This window comes from Bufo bufo, chromosome 10, assembly GCF_905171765.1.
Source record: "Bufo bufo chromosome 10, aBufBuf1.1, whole genome shotgun sequence".
Classification (NCBI taxonomy): Eukaryota; Metazoa; Chordata; class Amphibia; order Anura; family Bufonidae; genus Bufo; species Bufo bufo.
This window is the reverse complement of record NC_053398.1, coordinates 137536098-137556278: the sequence shown is the minus strand read 5'-3', so window position 1 is coordinate 137556278 and position 20181 is coordinate 137536098. Positions and strand designations below refer to the sequence as shown.

General features: G+C 49.2%; 2 protein-coding genes across 5 annotated transcripts in view; one reads left to right on the top strand and one right to left on the bottom strand.

The window, feature by feature from the left end:
• CEP89 (centrosomal protein 89) overlaps positions 1-20181 on the top strand; it is an 85154-nt gene that overhangs the window by 40356 nt on the left and 24617 nt on the right. For all 4 annotated transcript variants that reach the window (XM_040410540.1, XM_040410539.1, XM_040410541.1 and 1 more), the window contains 3 exons: positions 114-281; positions 3861-4002; positions 10393-10482. In XM_040410540.1, coding sequence (XP_040266474.1) covers positions 114-281; positions 3861-4002; positions 10393-10482 — 400 coding nt within the window. The remainder of the gene's footprint in view (positions 1-113; positions 282-3860; positions 4003-10392; positions 10483-20181) is intronic.
• On the bottom strand, positions 18431-19228 carry LOC120981067 (E3 ubiquitin-protein ligase RNF182-like). The gene has a single exon (XM_040410544.1). It carries the CDS (start codon positions 19226-19228, stop codon positions 18524-18526), a length of 705 nt encoding a protein of 234 aa, XP_040266478.1. The 3' UTR covers positions 18431-18523.

Sequence of the window (20181 nt, the reverse complement as noted above, 5' to 3'; positions counted from 1 at the left end):
CTTTTGTCCTCAGACTCCAGATAAACATTACGCTTCATTAAATTGGCTCTCTGGGTAAAGAACATTTTGTGTCTGCATCAGAAATAAAGTGCAATTGTGCTTCTCTCCGGCAGCCAACTTCAACAGCAGCAAGAGAACGGCAGAAGAGAAGTGCACGATCTGATGGGAAAGATGACGGCTCTGCAGGCAGAGAAGAAGGCTCTACTTCTCCAGAGGAATGACCTGTTAGCCGACAACAAGATCCTGGAGGCAGAAGTGGAGGCCGTTAAAAAGTCTAACAGGTTGGCATTGCTTATGATGATCAAAAGGTTCATTGCAGTATTAACTACATGCCCCCCCCCCCCCCCAAAAAAATAAATAAAAATAAATAAAAATAAATAAATTATAATGAGGGTAATGGTGTTATTACACTGCCCATTAACTCGTTATTACACCAGCCAATGCAAAATATATGGGGAGGAAAGATTGCTACTGTGATCATTCCTCCCCCATTCTGTTGTATTGGTGATCGGCAGCAGATTTCTGATTACATGGAGCAACGGGCTGCCGATAATCGCCCATTTCTTATGCTGCATAAAACATGCAGTCAGCCGACAAACGGGCGTGTAATGGGGCTTTAAAGGGGATGTCCCCTTACAAGGAAGAGGAAATGGGAAAAGGATCTGGGGGACATCCCTAAGGAACAGTGGGAAGATATATTGGAGGCAGTCCCGAGAGTGTCTGTAAGTGAACAGGGCAAGTTGTCACAACTGTTTATCATCCACAGAGTCTACAAAACTCCAGTGTTTTTACGGAAAATTGGGGTTAGAACTGATGACAATTGTCCAAAATGTATGGTGGAAGGTGCAGATCTGTTTCATATGCTTTGGTCTTGTCCAGTGCTAAGTAGTTTTTGGGATGAGGTGCTGACTTTGATTAATCGTAACCTGGAGTTGAGGGTGCAGAAGGACCCAAAGATCTGTGTGCTGGGATATGTGAAGGAGATTGGTGGGGGAGAGGCGGTCAAGGTGGCAGTTGGGAGACTATTGTATGTGGCCAGGAAGTTGATTGCTTTTAGGTGGATCCAGGGGAGTCCGCCAACAATGGAAGAATTTGTGAGAAAGGTGCATGATATGTTGACTTTAGAGAGGGGAGTGTTTGTTAGGAGAGGATGTCCTCAGAAATTTGAAAAGTTGTGGAGTGTATGGTTGTCTCACACTCATGTCGTAATATAGATAGGTCTTGAAAATTCATGCTCTGATCTGGGGGGGGGGTTTGGTAGTTGGGGGAGGGGGAGGGGGGGATTGTTGGGTGTTAACAGTCAAATAATCCTGTAACTGTTAATTTTTTCTTTTTTCTTTTTTATTGGTATATACATTATGTACAATAACTGTGGGAGTTGTATCAAATATCTGGATATGTGATAATGTTTTATACAATTCTTTGTATATGAGACGTGGAGGGGGGAAAATAATAGAAAATTGTAGACACAAACTGTCTTGCAATATGCCAATTTTATTTGAATAATAAAAACGATTTGATTGAAAAAAAAGGGGATGTCCCATGAAAAATATTTTACATTTTTCGAACCAACACCTGGATCTGAATACTTTTGTAATTGAATGTCCTTAAAAATGTATTCCCTGAAATCTATCTGTATAGCGCCACCTGCTGTTTGCCCTATATCTAATTTCTCTGTCCCGCTTACTGAGCTGGATGCACATGCTCAGTTCCATCCTTCAGCTGCAGTAGAAAGTATACGAGTGCACGTCCCCTGAGAAAGTACCTGCTCCTTGAGAGTGCACGCCCCCTGAGAAAGTACCTGCTCCTTGAGAGTGCACGCCCCCTGAGCAAGTACCTGCTCCTTGAGAGTGCACGCCCCCTGAGCAAGTAGCTGCTCCTTGAGAGTGCACGCCCCCTGAGCAAGTAGCTGCTCCTTGAGAGTGCACGCCCCCTGAGCAAGTAGCTGCTCCTTGAGTGCACGCCCCCTGAGCAAGTAGCTGCTCCTTGAGTGCACGCCCCCTGAGCAAGTAGCTGCTCCTTGAGTGCACGCCCCCTGAGCAAGTAGCTGCTCCTTGAGTGCACGCCCCCTGAGCAAGTAGCTGCTCCTTGAGAGTGCACGCCCCCTGAGCAAGTAGCTGCTCCTTGAGTGCACGCCCCCTGAGCAAGTAGCTGCTCCTTGAGTGCACGCCCCCTGAGCAAGTAGCTGCTCCTTGAGTGCACGCCCCCTGAGAAAGTACCTGCTCCTTGAGTGCACGCCCTCTGAGAAAGTACCTGCTCCTTGAGAGTGCACGCCCTCTGAGAAAGTACCTGCTCCTTGAGAGTGCACGCCCCTGAGCAAGTAGCTGCTCCTTGAGAGTGCACGCGGCCTGAGCAAGTAGCTGCTCCTTGAGTGCACGCCCCCTGAGAAAGTACCTGCTCCTTGAGAGTGCACGCCCTCTGAGAAAGTACCTGCTCCTTGAGTGCACGCCCCCTGAGCAAGTAGCTGCTCCTTGAGTGCACGCCCCCTGAGCAAGTAGCTGCTCCTTGAGAGTGCACGCCCCCTGAGCAAGTAGCTGCTCCTTGAGTGCACGCCCCCTGAGAAAGTACCTGCTCCTTGAGTGCACGCCCTCTGAGAAAGTACCTGCTCCTTGAGAGTGCACGCCCTCTGAGAAAGTATCTGCTCCTTGAGAGTGCACGCACTCTGAGAAAGTACCTGCTCCTTGAGAGTGCACGCCCTCTGAGAAAGTACCTGCTCCTTGAGAGTGCACGCCCCCTGAGACGGTACCTGCTCCTTGAGAGTGCACGCCCCCTGAGACGGTACCTGCTCCTTGAAAGTGCACGCCCCCTGAGACGGTACCTGCTCCTTGAGAGTGCACGCCCTCTGAGAAAGTACCTGCTCTTGACATCCCTGCCTTAAAGGGGTTGTCCAGGTTTTTGCAAGTGATGGCCTATCCCCACAATAGGCTATCACCATCCGATTGGCGGGGGTCCAACACCCTTCGCTCCCACCTATCAACTGTTCTGCCGTATGAACTACACGGCGCGGAGCTTGTTACTGCAGCGCCACTCCTATACACTTCAGGGGGAGCAGCGTTGCGGTAAATGGCTCCACCCACTACACAATGGATGGAGCTGTGTAGCTCCCACTATGGAGCCATTGTGAAACAGCTGGTGGGCAAGGTTGCAGGCTGTTGGACCCCAAATGGTCAGATACTGATGAGTGTCCACAAAAAGAAGCCATCATACGGCTATGTCAACTGAAATAAGAAGTTATGGCTCTTTGAACGCAGGGATGAAAAACCGTAAACGTTGCTGCCAAAATTAGTTTGGGGTTTGATGGATAAAGGTGATTTGCTTCAATGTGTGTGATTGAAGTAGGTCTGTTGGGACCACCACTTATCCTGTGGACATGTGCACCAACTTCCCCCTCCCGGTGACACGGTCGCCTGAATTTTATGGGTAAAAATATCACTGTTAAAAAAAAAAAATTGCCAAAAGGTTCAACGCGTTTCAAGGTGCGACTTATTCATGGTGCATATCCAGGAATCGTACAGGAAGGCTGGATGCATTAATAAGTCTCTCTGCTGGGAGCTGCCATTTCTTTTGTTCTCCATCAGAGTGCAGGGGGCTCAGTCTTTAGACCCCTCTTGAAATGATTGTTTGTCTGCATGCAGTGAATGCTGCGAATGATCTCATGACATGCACCGCCACATCCCATGTAACAGCTTGTTATATTCATAAATCTAACCTTACAATTAGGAATTTCAGCTTGAATCGCTGCCTGTAATTAAGCGGCTGGTGATTGTATAACATAAAGCACTGTTCATGGCAGGCATCCCAGCCTGACCGTGTTGAATTCTGCCGCCACTGAGCCGTTTTATTATGTACTTGTGCTTCAGGAAGATGCAGAGGAGGGTCGGCCAGCTGAAGCAGCAGTTGGAGGACGCGATGGAGAAGGAGGTGACGGCACATCAGTATCTTGCCAATCTAATAACGCTGGCTGAGAGCATCGCTGGGGAAAGAGATGAGCTCATTAATATGGTGGGTACAGATTGTCGAAAATCATGGCTGCTTTCTGCAGGAAACATTGCCACACTTGTCCGTGGGCTGTGTCTAGTATTGCAGCTGAAGTGAATGGTGCTGAGTGTAATACCAAACGCAACCTGTGGACTGATGTGGCGCTGTTCTTGGAAAAAACACATTGCTGTTCATGCTTAATTTGCACCATTAATATGTGAAACACAGAATCACAGTCTTGAAATTTACCAGTGCACTGTATATAACTCTGGCACCTGAAATTTAATGTGGATAAGTGCAAGATAATGCACCTGGGGCGTAAAAACCCAAGGGCAGAATATAGAATATTTGACACAGTCCTGACCTCAGTATCTGAGGAAAGGGATTTAGGAGTAATTATTTCAGAAGACTTAAAGGTGGGAAGACAATGTAATAGAGCAGCACGAAATGCCAGCAGAATGCTTGGATGTATAGGGAGAGGTATAAGCAGTAGAAAGAGTGAAGTGCTTATGCCGCTGTACAGAACACTGGTGAGACCTCATTTGGAGTATTGTGCGCAGTACTGGAGGCCATATCTCCAGAAGGATATAGATACTCTAGAGAGAGTTCAGAGAAGAGCTACTAAACTAGTACATGGATTGCAGGATAAAACTTACCAGGAAAAGTTAAAGGACCTTAACATGTACAGCTTGGAAGAAAGACGAGACAGAGGGGATATGATAGAAACTTTTAAATACATAAAGGGAATCAACTCGGTAAAGGAGGAGAGCATATTTAAAAGAAGAAAAACTACCACAAGAGGACACAGTTTTAAATTAGAGGGGCAAAGGTTTAAAAGTAATATAAGGAAGTATTACTTTACTGAGAGAGTAGTGGATGCATGGAATAGCCTTCCTGCAGAAGTGGTAGCTGCAAATACAGTGAAGGAGTTTAAGCATGCATGGGATAGGCATAAGGCCTTCCTTCATATAAGATAGGGCCGGGGGCTATCCATAGTATTCAGTATATTGGGCAGACTAGATGGGCCAAATGGTTCTTATCTGCCGACACATTCTATGTTTCTATGTTGGAAGAGTCTCTTGCTACTTCTGATCTGTGGCCAAAAATCCAGCAGCCTTGGAGTTTTTACAGCTGTCATGTCGCATGTAGTAACACGGCCACATTTAGGCTCCATTCACACGTCCGTGGATCCGCAACACACCCGCCCGGCACCCCTATAGAAATGCCTATTCTTGTCCGCAAGCTGCGGACAAGAATAGGACATGTTCTATCTATTGCGGAGCTGCGGACCTGAAGATCGGGGCCGCGCTCTGCAAATGCGGATGCTGACAGCACACTGTGTGCTGTCCGCATCCATTCCGTCCCCATAGAAAATGAATGGGTCCGCACCTGTTCCGCAAAATTGCGGAACGAATCCGGACCCATTTGCGGACATGTGAATGGAGCCTTAGTCATCACTGGCAGTGAGGCCCTAGAATGGATTTCCTTAGACGCCCACTTAGCCACATGAAGGACAGCAGTTTTTCGTTCAATGTACCGTTCGTAACGTACCGCTTCCGTTCAGATAATACAACCGCATGCATCTGTTCAGAACCGATCCGTTTGTATTATATTTAACATAGCCAAGACGGATCCATCTTGAACACCACTGAAAGTCAATGGGGGACGGATCCGTTTTCTATTGTGCCAGATTGTGTCAGAGAAAACGGATCCATCTCCATTGACTTACATGGTGTGCCAGGACGGATCCGTTTGGCTCCGATTCGTCAGGCGCTTCGTCTGCCTCCAGAGCGGAATAGTGACTGAACGGAGGCAAACTGATGCATTCTGAGCGGATCCTTTTCCGTTCAGAATGCGTTAGGGCAAAACTGATCCGTTTTGGACCGCTTGTGAAAGACCTGAAACAGATCTCACAAACGGAAACCAAAACGCCAGTGTGAAAGTAGCTTAACATTTGCGCCTGTTTCCAGGTGTAAATGTAATTAAATTTGCCGGGGCTGGAGTACCAGCCCCAGCATGTTCCCCGCCCCAACCGTCATGCCCAAATGACCTACAAGACGTAAAACCATCCGTCTGCCAAAATTAGTAAATGTGCCCCCCCCCCCCCCCATGTCTCTTATTGCAGCCACACTTGCAGTAAGGAAGCATGAGGAGGGGTTTGTGGCCTGCTGCCTGCTTCTCTTCTGTTCTACGGCTGCTATTCTTCAGACAGCTGCATCCTGGACGAGAGTCACGGCAGAGTCCAGGTCGGAAATGATCTGGACTTGCTGCTGACTATAGGTGTGGGGGGCAGGCTTGGTCCATGGTGCACTGCATACACTATATAACTCTGCAGACATTTACCATTGTAGACAAGCAGCGCGCTCCCCTTCTCAGTCTGTATTTTATATCCTATCCACTTACTCGGGTTCAGTTTATCCGGGGATCTGAATGGATGGTGCAGGCTGTGTCCTTGATAAGCCGGAGAAGCGAACATGTCTAATAGGTTGTGGCATTACAGATGGCAGGCAGCAACTCCCTGCCCTGAGCCTCAGCAATCCTGGTGACATTCTGTGCGGAGAACGTGATGTGTTCTGATGTCTCGGCCTTCGTGTCTATTTTAAGGTTACCTAGAAGCTAAAACATCTTCCCCGTGGAAATCTTAGCAACATGAAAAGCTCACGATGCAATCTTTAGATGCGGGAATGATAAGGACAGACACGGGCCACGTGTTTAGTGCGTGGATCATCTGGAATGACTTTTATAACTCTGAATGGAAGTATGCCGTAAATACTGTAAGTGTAAGGACGCTAGGGGTCTGACTGCTGGGACCCCCAGCAATCACAAGAATGAGGGTCTCCAAGTCCTCTTTGAATGGCGCAGTAGTGCTCGTGTATGACCACCGCACAATTCACTTCCACGCGTGTTGCTGAATTGATTATTAACGGTTTATTGTTCTCGGTTTTGCACGTCGACCCACGTCGGTTGCCTCTCAAGCACGGGCTGGCCCTGCCCTCAGTCTGTAGCTGATCTGTACCATTGGGGCAGGTTTCTATGCTTTTTGCACACTGTCATTAATATGCATCTACTTTCTTCCATTCCCCCCCATTTTCGTGAACTGAGAGTTTATGATGTGCCATACCTTTTAAGATGGTAAGTGGTCTCCGGCTGGCAGTCAGCGCAAAATTCTCTCCAGTCCAGGCTGGCATTCGTGATGAGAAGATGAAATCAGCATTTTTGGAAATTTACTCTTTTTAGGAGACTGGCAAGGTGAACAGGGTAAAACCACACCTAAAAATGCTTTGGTTTTCGAAGTGTATATTCTTCTACGTGGGTGTAACTACCAGGGCAGGAGGAGGCATAGCAATTGCCATGGGACTGTGCCAGTGGGATAGTTATGCCCCCTAAAAAAGCTGAGTGTGAAAGAACAGTCTGGGTAAGGCCGGATTCATCTGAGCATGCTCGGTCCTGGAAACGCAGTCCGTATGTCTGCCACATCTCCTGGACTGACTGCGGCTCCCCTGACCCAAATGGATTTATGATGCAGCGAGTTCACTGGTCTGATGCCCTCTGATCTCAGCCCGGAGATAGCCCCTAATGGTGGAGCCACTCCGTCCTCGTACCTGTCCTGGTTTGCCCTGGTGGGCCTTAATCATCAAAATTACTCCCTATTACTCCAACGCGTTTCTCCCAACTCGGGTTCCTCAGGGGGTCCATATAAGAGAGATAAAAAGGGCCATCTCCGGGCTGAGGGTGAGGATAGGGTCTCTATATGGAAAGTTTCCTGCTTAGAAGCCTTATTATTCCTCCCACCCTCTTCCTCCCCTATATTACGCCTAGTTTTTGGTTTTCCGTTTCAACTTTTTGTATTTTTCTGTATCTTTTCATTTCATGATATACCTACCTACTGATTAGGGCTGCGATAGCCAGTAGTGAGACCTTATTGGTCTAATTTTAAATGATTCTAATAAAAAAAGGTTCTAGTTATATAGGACCCATTGCTTTGCTATCTTACATATCTGCTTTTGTCTATGAATATCCTCCATATATGTGGTATGAGCTCTGACCTGTTGATTTTTGTATGTGGTGTCAGCGGAAGAACAAAGACATGATGAGTAGTTGGTGGCCAGATGGCCTAGTCTTTGATTTGTCTTTGGAACTGGGGAATGTCCCTTGTATTTGATATCACCACTTGTTTCCCCCCTCGACTTTGAATAGAGCTGGTTATGGACAATTTGCACCCAAATCTATGGTGTTTTTAGTGGCTTCTTGAGGTGTGCCAACTCTCTTATCCCCAAGGCGGTGATCCCAGAGACCTAATTGACCCCCAAGTTGTCACAGGATACTTTTCTGGTCAGACATATGGAGTAGATTGTGACTTTACCGTACCTATTATTCCTGTGCTATAATATTAGGGTGTGCGTGATCCCTGTACTGTGACATCACTGTGTGCATGACCCCTGTACTGTGACATCACTGTGTCCATGACCCCTGTACTGTGAAATCACTGTGTCCATGATACCTGTACTGTGACATCACTGTGTCCATGATACCTGTACTGGGACATCACTGTGTCCATGATACCTGTACTGGGACATCACTGTGTCCATGATACCTGTACTGGGACATCACTGTGTCCATGATACCTGTACTGGGACATCACTGTGTCCATGATACCTGTACTGGGACATCACTGTGTCCATGATACCTGTACTGGGACATCACTGTGTCCATGATACCTGTACTGGGACATCACTGTGTCCATGATACCTGTACTGGGACATCACTGTGTCCATGATACCTGTACTGGGACATCACTGTGTCCATGATACCTGTACTGGGACATCACTGTGTCCATGATACCTGTACTGGGACATCACTGTGTCCATGATACCTGTACTGGGACATCACTGTGTCCATGATACACAGTCCATGGTTCCTGTGCATTATGGAGACCAAAATAATCATGAGCTTCCATGTTTCGAACTTGCTGCTAGAGGTGATCATTGTGCGGTGAGGCACCATTATAGGTTTTGCTATGGGGCCCCATGGTTACTTCTTACACCCCTGTTGCTCACATTTTCTGACCTGTCCACCAGAAAGAGTTGTGGTCCTCTCCACCAGTTCTTAGACAGGAGTTCCGTCCTAGCGGTTCAATACCGGAAACAAACTGACCAGTTTCATCCTAATGCATTCTGAATGGAGAGCAATCCGTTCAGGATGCATCAGTTCAGTCCCTCTTATGTTTTTTGGCCGGAGAAAATCCCGCAGCATGCCGCCGTTTTCTCTGCGGCCAAAAATCCTGAACACTTGCCGGAATGCCCATTGAAATGTATTAGTGCCGGATCCGGCATTAAAATTGACAGATCCGTTCTTCCGGTGCGCAAATGCGCAGACCTTTAAATTTGTGAAAATAAATAAATACTGTATCCGTTTTTTCCGGATGACCCCGGAGAGATGGATCCTGTATTTCAATGCATTTGTCAGGCTGATCCGCATCCGGATCTCTCTGACAAATGCCATCCGTTTTGCGTCCGGATTTCCCGATCCGGTAGGTAGTTCCAGCGATTGAACTGCCTGCCAGAATCCTCTGACGCAAGTGTGAAGGTACCCTAGTAGTAATGTGTGGCAGGGGCCACTGGATGCCCCAGTAAAAACACCAACACCAGTGGGGAATGCCTTGGACGCAGCCCATGAGGAAAGAGGGCGCCTACCTCAGCTTTACCCTTCCCCCATCTTAACAGTTTTGTGCTACTGCACAAGTCTTCCCCTCTCCAACTCTGTGATGTTGGTAAACTTACTGGGTTCTGGACAGTATTAGGGAATGAATGGTTTTCTCGGTGACGGACTTTCATTTACAGTGTGATGGATCCTCATAGTGACTTCTCCTCTCCATGTCTCTGAGCCGATGCGGTGCGACTTTCATATCATCCATGTTTCAAAGAGTGGTCCTTTTGAGGTTAAAGCATTCTGTTGAGACTCGCAGTAAAAGATTTTAGTGGCTGTGATCATAAAACTTCATCTATAAGCCATGTCTTAAAAGGGGTCTGTCGGCTGATGAACCAGGCACAGTGCCATGGAAAGCTAGCTCCCCTGAATGGCATGAAACCTTTCACTTAGCGATCCGTTCATTGTAGAAAAAAAGTACTTTTAAACCTTTTATGCATGTGAGCATTTAAGTGCACAGAGGGTGGGGCCAAGCCACTCGGTGCACTCTTGCTCCGCCTGCTTCCTCTGCCAGCTCCTCCCTCTCCTTGTTGATTGACCGGGCCAGGTTCCGGCATAGTCCTCTCACCTGGGCCTGGCAATAAAGAAGGAGGGTACATGACTGTTGTTAGCTAGACCGATCTTAACAATTTGCAAAGTTTTTTTTAACCTCTGTCTCTGAAAAAAATGATTTATACCACATTTTAATTTTGTGAAAATTCTGCTTAGACTAAAGGCCTGGAGGCTGAAAAACAAGGGGCCCTGTCTACGATGATGGAAGGCGGTGTTCGCTTGGGGCGATTAGAAGAGATGGTAAAGGTAAGAGCAAAGACTTGAATAGTAATGAAAGTGGTTGATTAAACTAAGCAAAGCTGTCTGAACTAAAGGGGCAGCCTGATGTTAAAGGGAACCCGTCATCAACTTTATGCCGACCTCACTGTGGGCAGCATAAAGTAGTGACAGACATGCTGATGTCAACGGTGTGTCACTCATCAGCTAAAAGGAAGTGGTTGCCGAGAACCAGCATCATAATTATGCAGCCCAGGCCTTGAAAAGAGTCAAATCTACCTGAGAAGAGTCCTGGTTATTCCTAATCTCCTGCTCTCTCGCCCATCTGCTGATGATTGGCAGTTCTCTCCTAGAGAGAAAGAGAGAAAACTCGGTAGAAGACTGTCAGTCATCAGCAGGAGAGCAGGAATTCATGAATAACCAGGACTCTTCTCAGGTGTCCGTGACTCTTTTCCAGACCCAGTCTGCAATGATTGTGATGTTGGTTCTCGGCAACCACTTCCTTTTAACTTCTAAATGGCAGACCACTGAAATCTACTCGCCTGTCTCTACTTTATGCTGCTGTTAGTATGGGCAGCATAAAGTTGATGACCAGTTCCCTTTAAGGGTCCATTCACACTTCCGTGTGTGTTTTGCGGATCCACGGATCCGTGTATAGCTGCGTGCACAATAACGAGCTAACTGCTGGTGGACATGCCTGGCTCAGTCACTTGCTGGATCCTCATTCCTGTTCTCGTAACAGTGATCCTCTAGTTACTGAGATTGCTTCTACCCCGAACTTGTGCCCCGAAGGGCCCCGAACCTGTGCAGCAGGACAGCAGTATCCATCAAAGTTGCATTGACTTGGTAGCAGACATTTACTATTTTTTTTTTTCACCACTTCAGACTTCACGGTACAATTGCAGGGGAACTTTCTTGGGAATACTTTTACAGCTGCCAGAGGGGGGAGTAGACTGACTAGGAACCTACTGGGACCAGAGGGGGGAGGATGTGGAGCAGGTAGGAGTGAAAGACATGGGATGCATGAAAGGAGTTTGGGTATTTGTAGGCAGAATATAGAGAAATTGGTCGTGTGACATTGCCCAGTAGCCTGCCTAAAATAACACAGATTAGCGGTGGTGCTGAGAGGGACACAGGGATGTAAAGATATGTTATTCGGTGTGTAAATGGGGCAAAGTATTTTAAAATAGTGGCTAGTAGCCTTTTGGTTCTTCTCTATGAAAGTAGGCATGCATTTTGCTTTTATTTAATGGAAGCTGTAATACCAGATGCAGCCTGTGAACAGGAGTGGTGCCATTTCTGGAAGAATTAGCAGACCCTTCTCCAGAGGAACAGTATCTGCAGTCCGCCGGGTGCATTCGAAAAGGGCTTTTCTAGTCACTGTGCACACTATCTGGTCTGCATATGAATGTAATGTATGGAAGAAGTCGTGCATCGTGCAGTACGTGATTTTACGTTCTCTCTTTACTTTGTCTGTATAATCCACTCGCTCATAATTCTGGTATTTCTAGCCTCGCATTGTCTTGTAGCGAGACAGTCTGTTCTGCTGCATCTTTCTCCACACATAATAAAGCAATAGTGACATTAGCAGATTTGCTGCAAATGGGGATATAACGTCACGGCTTCTTATTTTTATCTCGCTGCGACGCCCACACAGTTTAGTGACAGCCTCGGAATTCCAAAAAGTAGAGAGTGACTCACCTAGCGGAGTAGTCGTCCAAGTCGCACAGATCCGTGGGTGAAATTCTCCAGGCAATAGCTGCTTACAGCAGGGAAGAACGTGCCTCTCCTTACACCTATCGATTGCCTACCCGAGGTGGCCTGGCGCTACTTAGAGGAATTTCACAAGCAGCACTCTTAAAGGTATACTCCACTTTCGTGTTTTGCCTTTTAGCGGTTAAATGGGTTTTCCAGAACCTACCTTGTGATGACCCAAGCTTAAGACAGGGCAATAGCATCAGATCGGCTGTGGTCCGACTCCTGCCACCTGTACTCTTCAGCTGGTTTCACAAGCCGGAACCATGCACCAGAACTACACTGGTCTGTCCACTAGATAGTGGCCAGGCCTGTGGCATTCTAGTGTGGCCTGGCAACTACTCGGTGGATGGAACTGTGTGGTTCTCGTGTCAGTTTCTGAAAACAGCTGATCGTCGGCGTGCCAGGAGTAGGACCCCCACCGAGCTGATATTGATGACCTATCCTAAGTTCGGAAAAACCCTTCCAGCTTTATACCAAGGTCCATGACGGTCTACAAGGCCAGCAATGTAAAATCTGAAGTTAAGGCCGGGGTTACACGCCACTCTTGGCCTCAACACGCATTGCACAACCAAAGATCAATGTGTAACAGTGCAACCGTTCAACTGAGTGAGGTTGTAGCGTGAATCACAAGTTGCCATGACTCCAACCCTAGACCTGCTAAAAATCCAACACCACCTTAAGGTACACCCGCAGGGAGGTGGGTGCACTGCACGGTTTATGCAGAAAATCTCCAGCAAGTACAGTAGCAGCAAAGTGGATAAGATGTCGGTTTATGCTGCATATTTCCTCTGTGCAGAGGGTGAAATCTGCATCAAAATCCACATGTATCCTCATGGAGATCTTTCTGTGGATTTTTCATGCCAAAATACGTCCTGTGTGTGCGTATCATTAATTTGATAATAAGCACACACTGTACAGGTACGGCACGCGTTCGATGGTGTTAAAGGGGACCTGTCGTCAAACCAAAAGAATTACGATACATATATATTCCTGTTTGGCCATGATTTCCTGAGCATGGCATAGTTGCTATTATGAATATGCCCCCCCTTCCTGTTGTTCCTGTGCCCCGATAGTTGCAGCTAGCTCCACATATGTAAATCTGGAGTGACTAGCCACAGAGGTGGGGCCTGTTGCTCCTCTTCTTTGCTAGTGGAGGTGTCCTCTCGCTGTGATAATCCCTGTCACGGAGAATCATGGTGCAGCGGGATCTTGAAATAACTGGCAGTTTTTGCAAGACAACAACACTGCGTCATAGTTTCAGATAGGACCTTATTTCACTCACACTGGAGAGAGACCCCACAGAAGATGAAAAGAAGAGCCCACCATCGCAGAAGAAGAGCCCAACGGCCGCCAACGTCACGGAAGAAGAGCCCAACGGCCGCCAACGTCGCGGAAGAAGAGCCCAAGGCCGCCAACGTCGCGGAAGAAGAGCCCAAGGCCGCCAACGTCGCGGAAGAAGAGCCCAAGGCCGCCAACGTCGCGGAAGAAGAGCCCAGCTGCTGCCAACGTCGCGGAAGAAGAGCCCAAGGCCGCCAACGTCGCGGAAGAAGAGCCCAGCGGCCGCCAACGTCGCGGAAGAAGAGCCCAGCGGCCGCCGGCGTCGCGGAAGAAGAGCCCAGCGGCCGCCAACGTCGCGGAAGAAGAGCCCAGCGGCCGCCAACGTCGCGGAAGAAGAGCCCAGCGGCCGCCAACGTCGCGGAAGAAGAGCCCAGCGGCCGCCAACGTCGCGGAAGAAGAGCCCAGCGGCCGCCAGCGTCGCGGAAGAAGAGCCCAGCGGCCGCCAACGTCGCGGAAGAAGAGCCCAGCGGCCGCCAACGTCGCGGAAGAAGAGCCCAGCGGCCGCCAACGTCGCGGAAGAAGAGCCCAGCGGCCGCCAACGTCGCGGAAGAAGAGCCCAGCGGCCGCCAACGTCGCGGAAGAAGAGCCCAGCGGCCGCCAACGTCGCGGAAGAAGAGCCCAGCGGCCGCCGGCGTCGCGGAAGAAGAGCCCAGCGGCCGCCGGCGTCGCGGAAGAAGAGCCCAACGGCCGCCGGCGTCGCGGAAGAAGAGCCCAACGGCCGCCGGCGTCGCGGAAGAAGAGCCCAACGGCCGCCGGCGTCGCGGAAGAAGAGCCCAACGGCTCGCGGGTGTCGCGGAAAAAGAGCCCAACGGCCGCCAACGTCGCGGAAGAAGAGCCCAGCGGCCGCCAACGTCGCGGAAGAAGAGCCCAGCGGCCGCCGGCGTCGCGGAAGAAGAGCCCAGCGGCCGCCAACGTCGCGGAAGAAGAGCCCAGCGGCCGCCAACGTCGCGGAAGAAGAGCCCAGCGGCCGCCAACGTCGCGGAAGAAGAGCCCAGCGGCCGCCAACGTCGCGGAAGAAGAGCCCAGCGGCCGCCAGCGTCGCGGAAGAAGAGCCCAGCGGCCGCCAACGTCGCGGAAGAAGAGCCCAGCGGCCGCCAACGTCGCGGAAGAAGAGCCCAGCGGCCGCCAACGTCGCGGAAGAAGAGCCCAGCGGCCGCCGACGTCGCGGAAGAAGAGCCCAGCGGCCGCCAACGTCGCGGAAGAAGAGCCCAGCGGCCGCCAACGTCGCGGAAGAAGAGCCCAGCGGCCGCCAACGTCGCGGAAGAAGAGCCCAGCGGCCGCCAACGTCGCGGAAGAAGAGCCCAGCGGCCGCCGGCGTCGCGGAAGAAGAGCCCAGCGGCCGCCGGCGTCGCGGAAGAAGAGCCCAGCGGCCGCCGGCGTCGCGGAAGAAGAGCCCAACGGCCGCCGGCGTCGCGGAAGAAGAGCCCAACGGCCGCCGGCGTCGCGGAAGAAGAGCCCAACGGCCGCCGGCGTCGCGGAAGAAGAGCCCAACGGCCGCCGGCGTCGCGGAAGAAGAGCCCAACGGCTCGCGGGTGTCGCGGAAAAAGAGCCCAACGGCCGCCGGCGTCGCGGAAGAAGAGCCCAACGGCCGCCGGCGTCGCAAGAGAAGGCGTCGCAGGAGAAGCTGGAGAGGAGCCCAGCGGCCGCCGGCGTCGCAGGAGAGGAGCCCAGCGGCCGCCGGCATCGCAGGAGAGGAGCCCAGCGGCCGCCGGCGTCGCAGGAGAAGAGCCCAACGGCCGTCGCCGACTCAGGAGAAGAGCCCATCTACCGCAACGGAAAAAGATCACAGCAGATGCGGTTCTGTCTGAACCTATCATGCAGCGTGGTCTCGACCCTGCAACATGATTCACCTCCGTGGCTAGTCACATTTGATTTACATATGTGGAGCCTAAACTATCGGGACTGAAGAACGGGGGTAGCCTATATTCGTAATAGCAACTAGGCCATGCTCGGGGAAGCATGGCCAACAGGGATATAACTGTTTTGCTCTTTTTTGTTTGGTTACCAGTCCCCGCACTGTTATAAATGTGCGGCACGTGCTCCTAGGCTTTAAAGCCATGCCATTCTAAAAGTACAGCACAAGTTTAAAGTGTAACTGTCATATTTTTTTATTTTTATTTGCTAGTTTATTAGAGCTAGGCATGTCTACCTGAGTTAGTCTGTCAATGATTGTCAAAAGATCTGTAATTACCTTATAGTAACAGCTGTCATTAATGTCCTCTGTCCCTTTCCACTGGTCCCTTAAAAGACAGTTGCTAGGGCTTGTCTGTCTCTGTCTAAGAAGACAGGAAGACATAGGGGTGGTCCTTCACACTGCATGGCTGCATTAGGCTTCAGAGTGAGGAGGCGTGTCTCTCAGTAATCCAATCTGATTGGCTGGCAGGGAGCTGCTGGCTACAGCAAGTGTGTATGGGAAGTGAGGGAAAGCAGTTTTGGCCTCAGAGAACTGGCAGAGGAGCCACCCTGTGAAGGTACTCATATTGTAGAGGTTAAAACAGCTGTAACGAAGGGAAAAACTCAAAGAAAACAGTTGTATGTGAAGAAACTAAAGACCGCTTTATGCATAATGCTGCAGCAGCAGTAACATGCTAAAATAGATTTTTTTGATGAAAACATGGTGGTTACACTTTAATGTTTCTGCAATTGAGCAGGAAAGTCCCAGGTTTTCAGAGACAGCGGAGGACCTCCAGGAGGAGACAGAACTTCCGTAGCAGGGGCAATAGACAGCTCTCTACCTGTGAGGGCCCCTGTTTCACTTTTGCATTTTATCCATGACTATTTTTAGGTTCACATTTTTGGCGAGTTAGTTTGGGTCGACACTAGATCATCTGCGTAGTAAATATTGTAGCAAATATTAACTATCTCTAGTTAATTACTAAAACGGCAATGTCGGAGGACAGGCAGGTCACCTTTGAGTGGCCATATTCTGTTTTTTCAGCCGTTCATGTCTTTGTTACTATTCTTACGATAAGTGCTCCATTGACATAAATTGCCAACAGTGTCTGGAACATGAATATGACCTGTGGATTCGTTGCCATGGCAATGTCCTGCGCACATATAATAATTGTCTGCGAGATGTAATAAGTCCTTATAACGATCACTGACCATGAATATGGGTGTGCACAAGGCCACGGGGCTGTTATTTCTGGTTGCCCCGTGCTGCAGTTTGCAGCGGGGAACCTCAGATGTTTATGCTCCGTTTTTATGCCTCGATCATTGATTGGTGATAAAAATTATGCACACATTTGGGGCAGATTAAATCTCTTAATGATTTGACAGTGATCATTTTTCTAAATACATTTTATTACCCAATTCCCACCCTTTTTGACAAAATAAGTCCCCTCTTACCTGATTGTTGTCTTTCGTCTCCCCTGGTTACGGCCACCTCTCATGTCGAATACCGCCTGGCCGCGCTTGCGCAGAAGACTTAATATTCTCTGCCGGCCGGGCCGCGCAATGTCCTGAACGCGCACGCTGCCGCGCATGCGCCATGATGACTTCTTCCTGGCCAGTATAGTACAGAGCCGCGAACGCGCACGCAGGCTCTGTACTATACAGGCCAGGAATAAGTCACCATGGCGCGTGCGCGTTCAGGACATTGCGCGGCCCGCGTCTTCTGCGCAAGTGCGGCATGGCCGGGAGAAGACGTCAATCAAGCACCGCCGAATCCAGGAAGTGAACATCGCGCGGGACGAAGGTAAGTATGAAAACTGAAGATGGGAATACCCCTTTAAGGCATCGGAATGACATGCAATATTTTTGGAAATGCCTGTTAGTAATCTTTTTCTATTAAAGGAGCATTGCCTTCTTGTCAGAAGGATAGGCCATCCCTTTATGACTGTGGGGTCCAGCCTCTGGCACACTTACTGATGTTGAGAATGAAGGAACTTCAGCGCTGGTGTCTCAGGTCTAGGGCTGCATCCCATTCACTCTTTTTCCCTGTACCGCCCCCCGCTGTCCAAATGTACTGCACTTCAACCCCTTTAAGATAAATTCTGCTGTCTGTAGTTCTCTGCTAATGTGGCTAGGAGCACCACTGTGCAGGGAAAACTTTAAAGGGGTCACATCACTACGCTGGCCTCGCGTCCCCTTATTTCCATGGATCCCAGAGGCCGGGCCGGCACCAATCCTAAAGTGATGAGATATCTTAGTGATACACCATCACATTAGGAGATGATAATACCGCTTTAAAGACTTTTTTTTCCAGGAAGTAAATGTCGATGACCTATCCTTAGGATAGGTTATCACTATCTGCTTGGTGGTGGTCCGACTTCTTGGCACTCCCGCTGATCATCTGTTTGCTGATGTTCTGGCGACACTAATGGAAGCAAACCACTGCACAAATGATCATGGGGGAGGGTGCCTTAAATGGCCAAAAACTGCCAGGCATTGGCTGGGGAAAGATTTGGACCCACGTGCCCTAAGGAACTGGCCAGAAGGCCTATAGAGAATAGAGAAACTGCCGCGGCCAGAGAGGGAGGAGTGGGACCAAAAACTAGGTTAAGTAGCGCAGCTCCCTTCCTCGCAGTGGCAATCGCGGGGCGCCATCGCAACAGATTCCCATGGTGTGCGTTGTCAATCAGATTCTTTTTCTTAAATTATTTTCAATAATTTTCCCTTGGATAAAAGCAGCATGAAGAAAAAGTATAGTTTTAAGTGACTGGACGTATCTGATGTTTGCGCCCTTCCACCATACTGATTTACATTAACATCTATTGAAAGTGGATTTGTCATTAGAACCTCTCGTACAATTATAAATGGAAACAAACCATCTCCACGTGACAAGATGTTGGACTTTTACTGTGTGGTAGGTTCACGTACATCCATGTTTAAGTAGACCTCATATTACATCTTACATTTGAAGTGTTTAACGAGTAACAAAACATGAGACCCATACCAAGTCAATGCATGACCTCAGCCTACTGCTTTACTGGTGACGGGGAGGACTTCTCTTGGCGGTGGCTTGCAACCTTTGTCAACTTCTCGAGGAGCAGTCACACATTCCTTGGCACAGGCACTGGCAGAAGCCATAGACCAGACACACGGTTAAACTAGACGGGACAAGGCTGACGCAAACTATCCCAAGGGTCACTTTCTGAATTACCAGCAGATAAATCCCAAGGGGTAAGGAACCAAAGTAAAAAAAGCCAAGGAGCCAGACTAGTATCCGGGGAACATGGTTACACAGTTTGGAGAACAGGTCGTGGTCTATTTGGCCATGAGAACTTATGGAGGCCGAGTCTAGACTGTGTTCTGCATAGTAGTCCGAGATGGTGTTTTGACTTGGAGTCCTGGTAGAGTCCCTTTGTACTTCCATAATTGTGATCACTAGGCAATTGGAAGACCCGTGAGAGGGACTCGAAGATGCCAGGTTTTTGGGTGTTAGCACCACTTCGTTGCTGTCCGATTTGCACATTGTTTTCTCCGCCAACTTCGATAAGATATTTGTGTCGTCCGGGAGGCCTGCGACCTCCTCTTCCTGAAGTTCAGTCTCATTGCGGCAGAAGGGGCAGCAGATACACGGAGCGCCTCCTCCTAAATTGAGGATCTTGGATAGACATCTGGCACAAACTCGGTGAAGGCAGTTTAGGATCTTGGGCTTACGACTGTGAGTGTTGAATCTCTGGTAACATATCTTACATTCCAGCTCGTCGGCTGTCAGCGTTTCCTCCGCGCTCATCTTGTAGCATTGCAGGAAAACTGCAAAATAAATGAAATCTTATGTCAGTGTCACTGTATTGGAGAATACGTTCTTTAGACGCATAAGGAACTAGTGACCTGGGATCAGTGCGCAATGTATTGGGCGAACCAGATGCCGACAGAAGCAGAACTGTGGTGTCATAAACTACTCCCTAGACCACTGACCAAACATTATGGACCAGCGTTGCCACCTCTGACTTGTCCCTAGCTACAATGGACTCAAGTTTGATATAATTTTGAGTATGCGCTGATGGACGCCATTACATTGACTGTAGAGGTCACTGCCAACAGAAGGATTGATGGCCTAGCCATTGGATAGGCCGTTAATATATAATTAGCATGGGTCTGACCCCCAGCCCCTCCACTGATCAGCTGTTCATGAGTAGCTGGAAATACTAGTGGACGATGTTGCACTGCGGTAACCTGCTGCGTCCGCTACACTGTGGATAGAGTTGTGTAGATCCATAGCTGCTCTCAAACACCTGATGGGAGTGTGTGCAGGTGTAGGACCCCCGCCAATCGGATACTGCTGGCCTATCCTGAGGATAGGCCTTTAATAGTAATCTCCTGGGATACCCCTCTAAAGCAGCACTTCGACATTTTTTGCCTATATCATGTAATATAAGTGATGTACGAATTCTGGCTTGTGTGCCATCTTGGTTCCTTATGGTATGGTTCCCTTTAAGGTTACATTCACACGACCGTAAGTGTGACCGCACATGGCCAGCGCTATTTAAAAAAATGCCTATGCTTGTCCAAGAATAGGACATGCTCTATATTTTTAGCGAGGCCGCGGAATGGAACTACGGATGCGGACAGCACACAGTGTGCTGCCCACATTGAAATGAATGGGTCCATACCCGTTCCGCGAAGTTGTGGAACGGATGCGGAAACATTTATACGGTCGTGCAGCCCAAAGTTCCCATTATGCTT

Coding starts and splice junctions, on each gene's coding strand:
- LOC120981067 (XM_040410544.1), bottom strand. CDS start 19,228: ATGAGCGCGGAGGAAACGCTGACAGCCGACGAGCTGGAATGTAAGATA.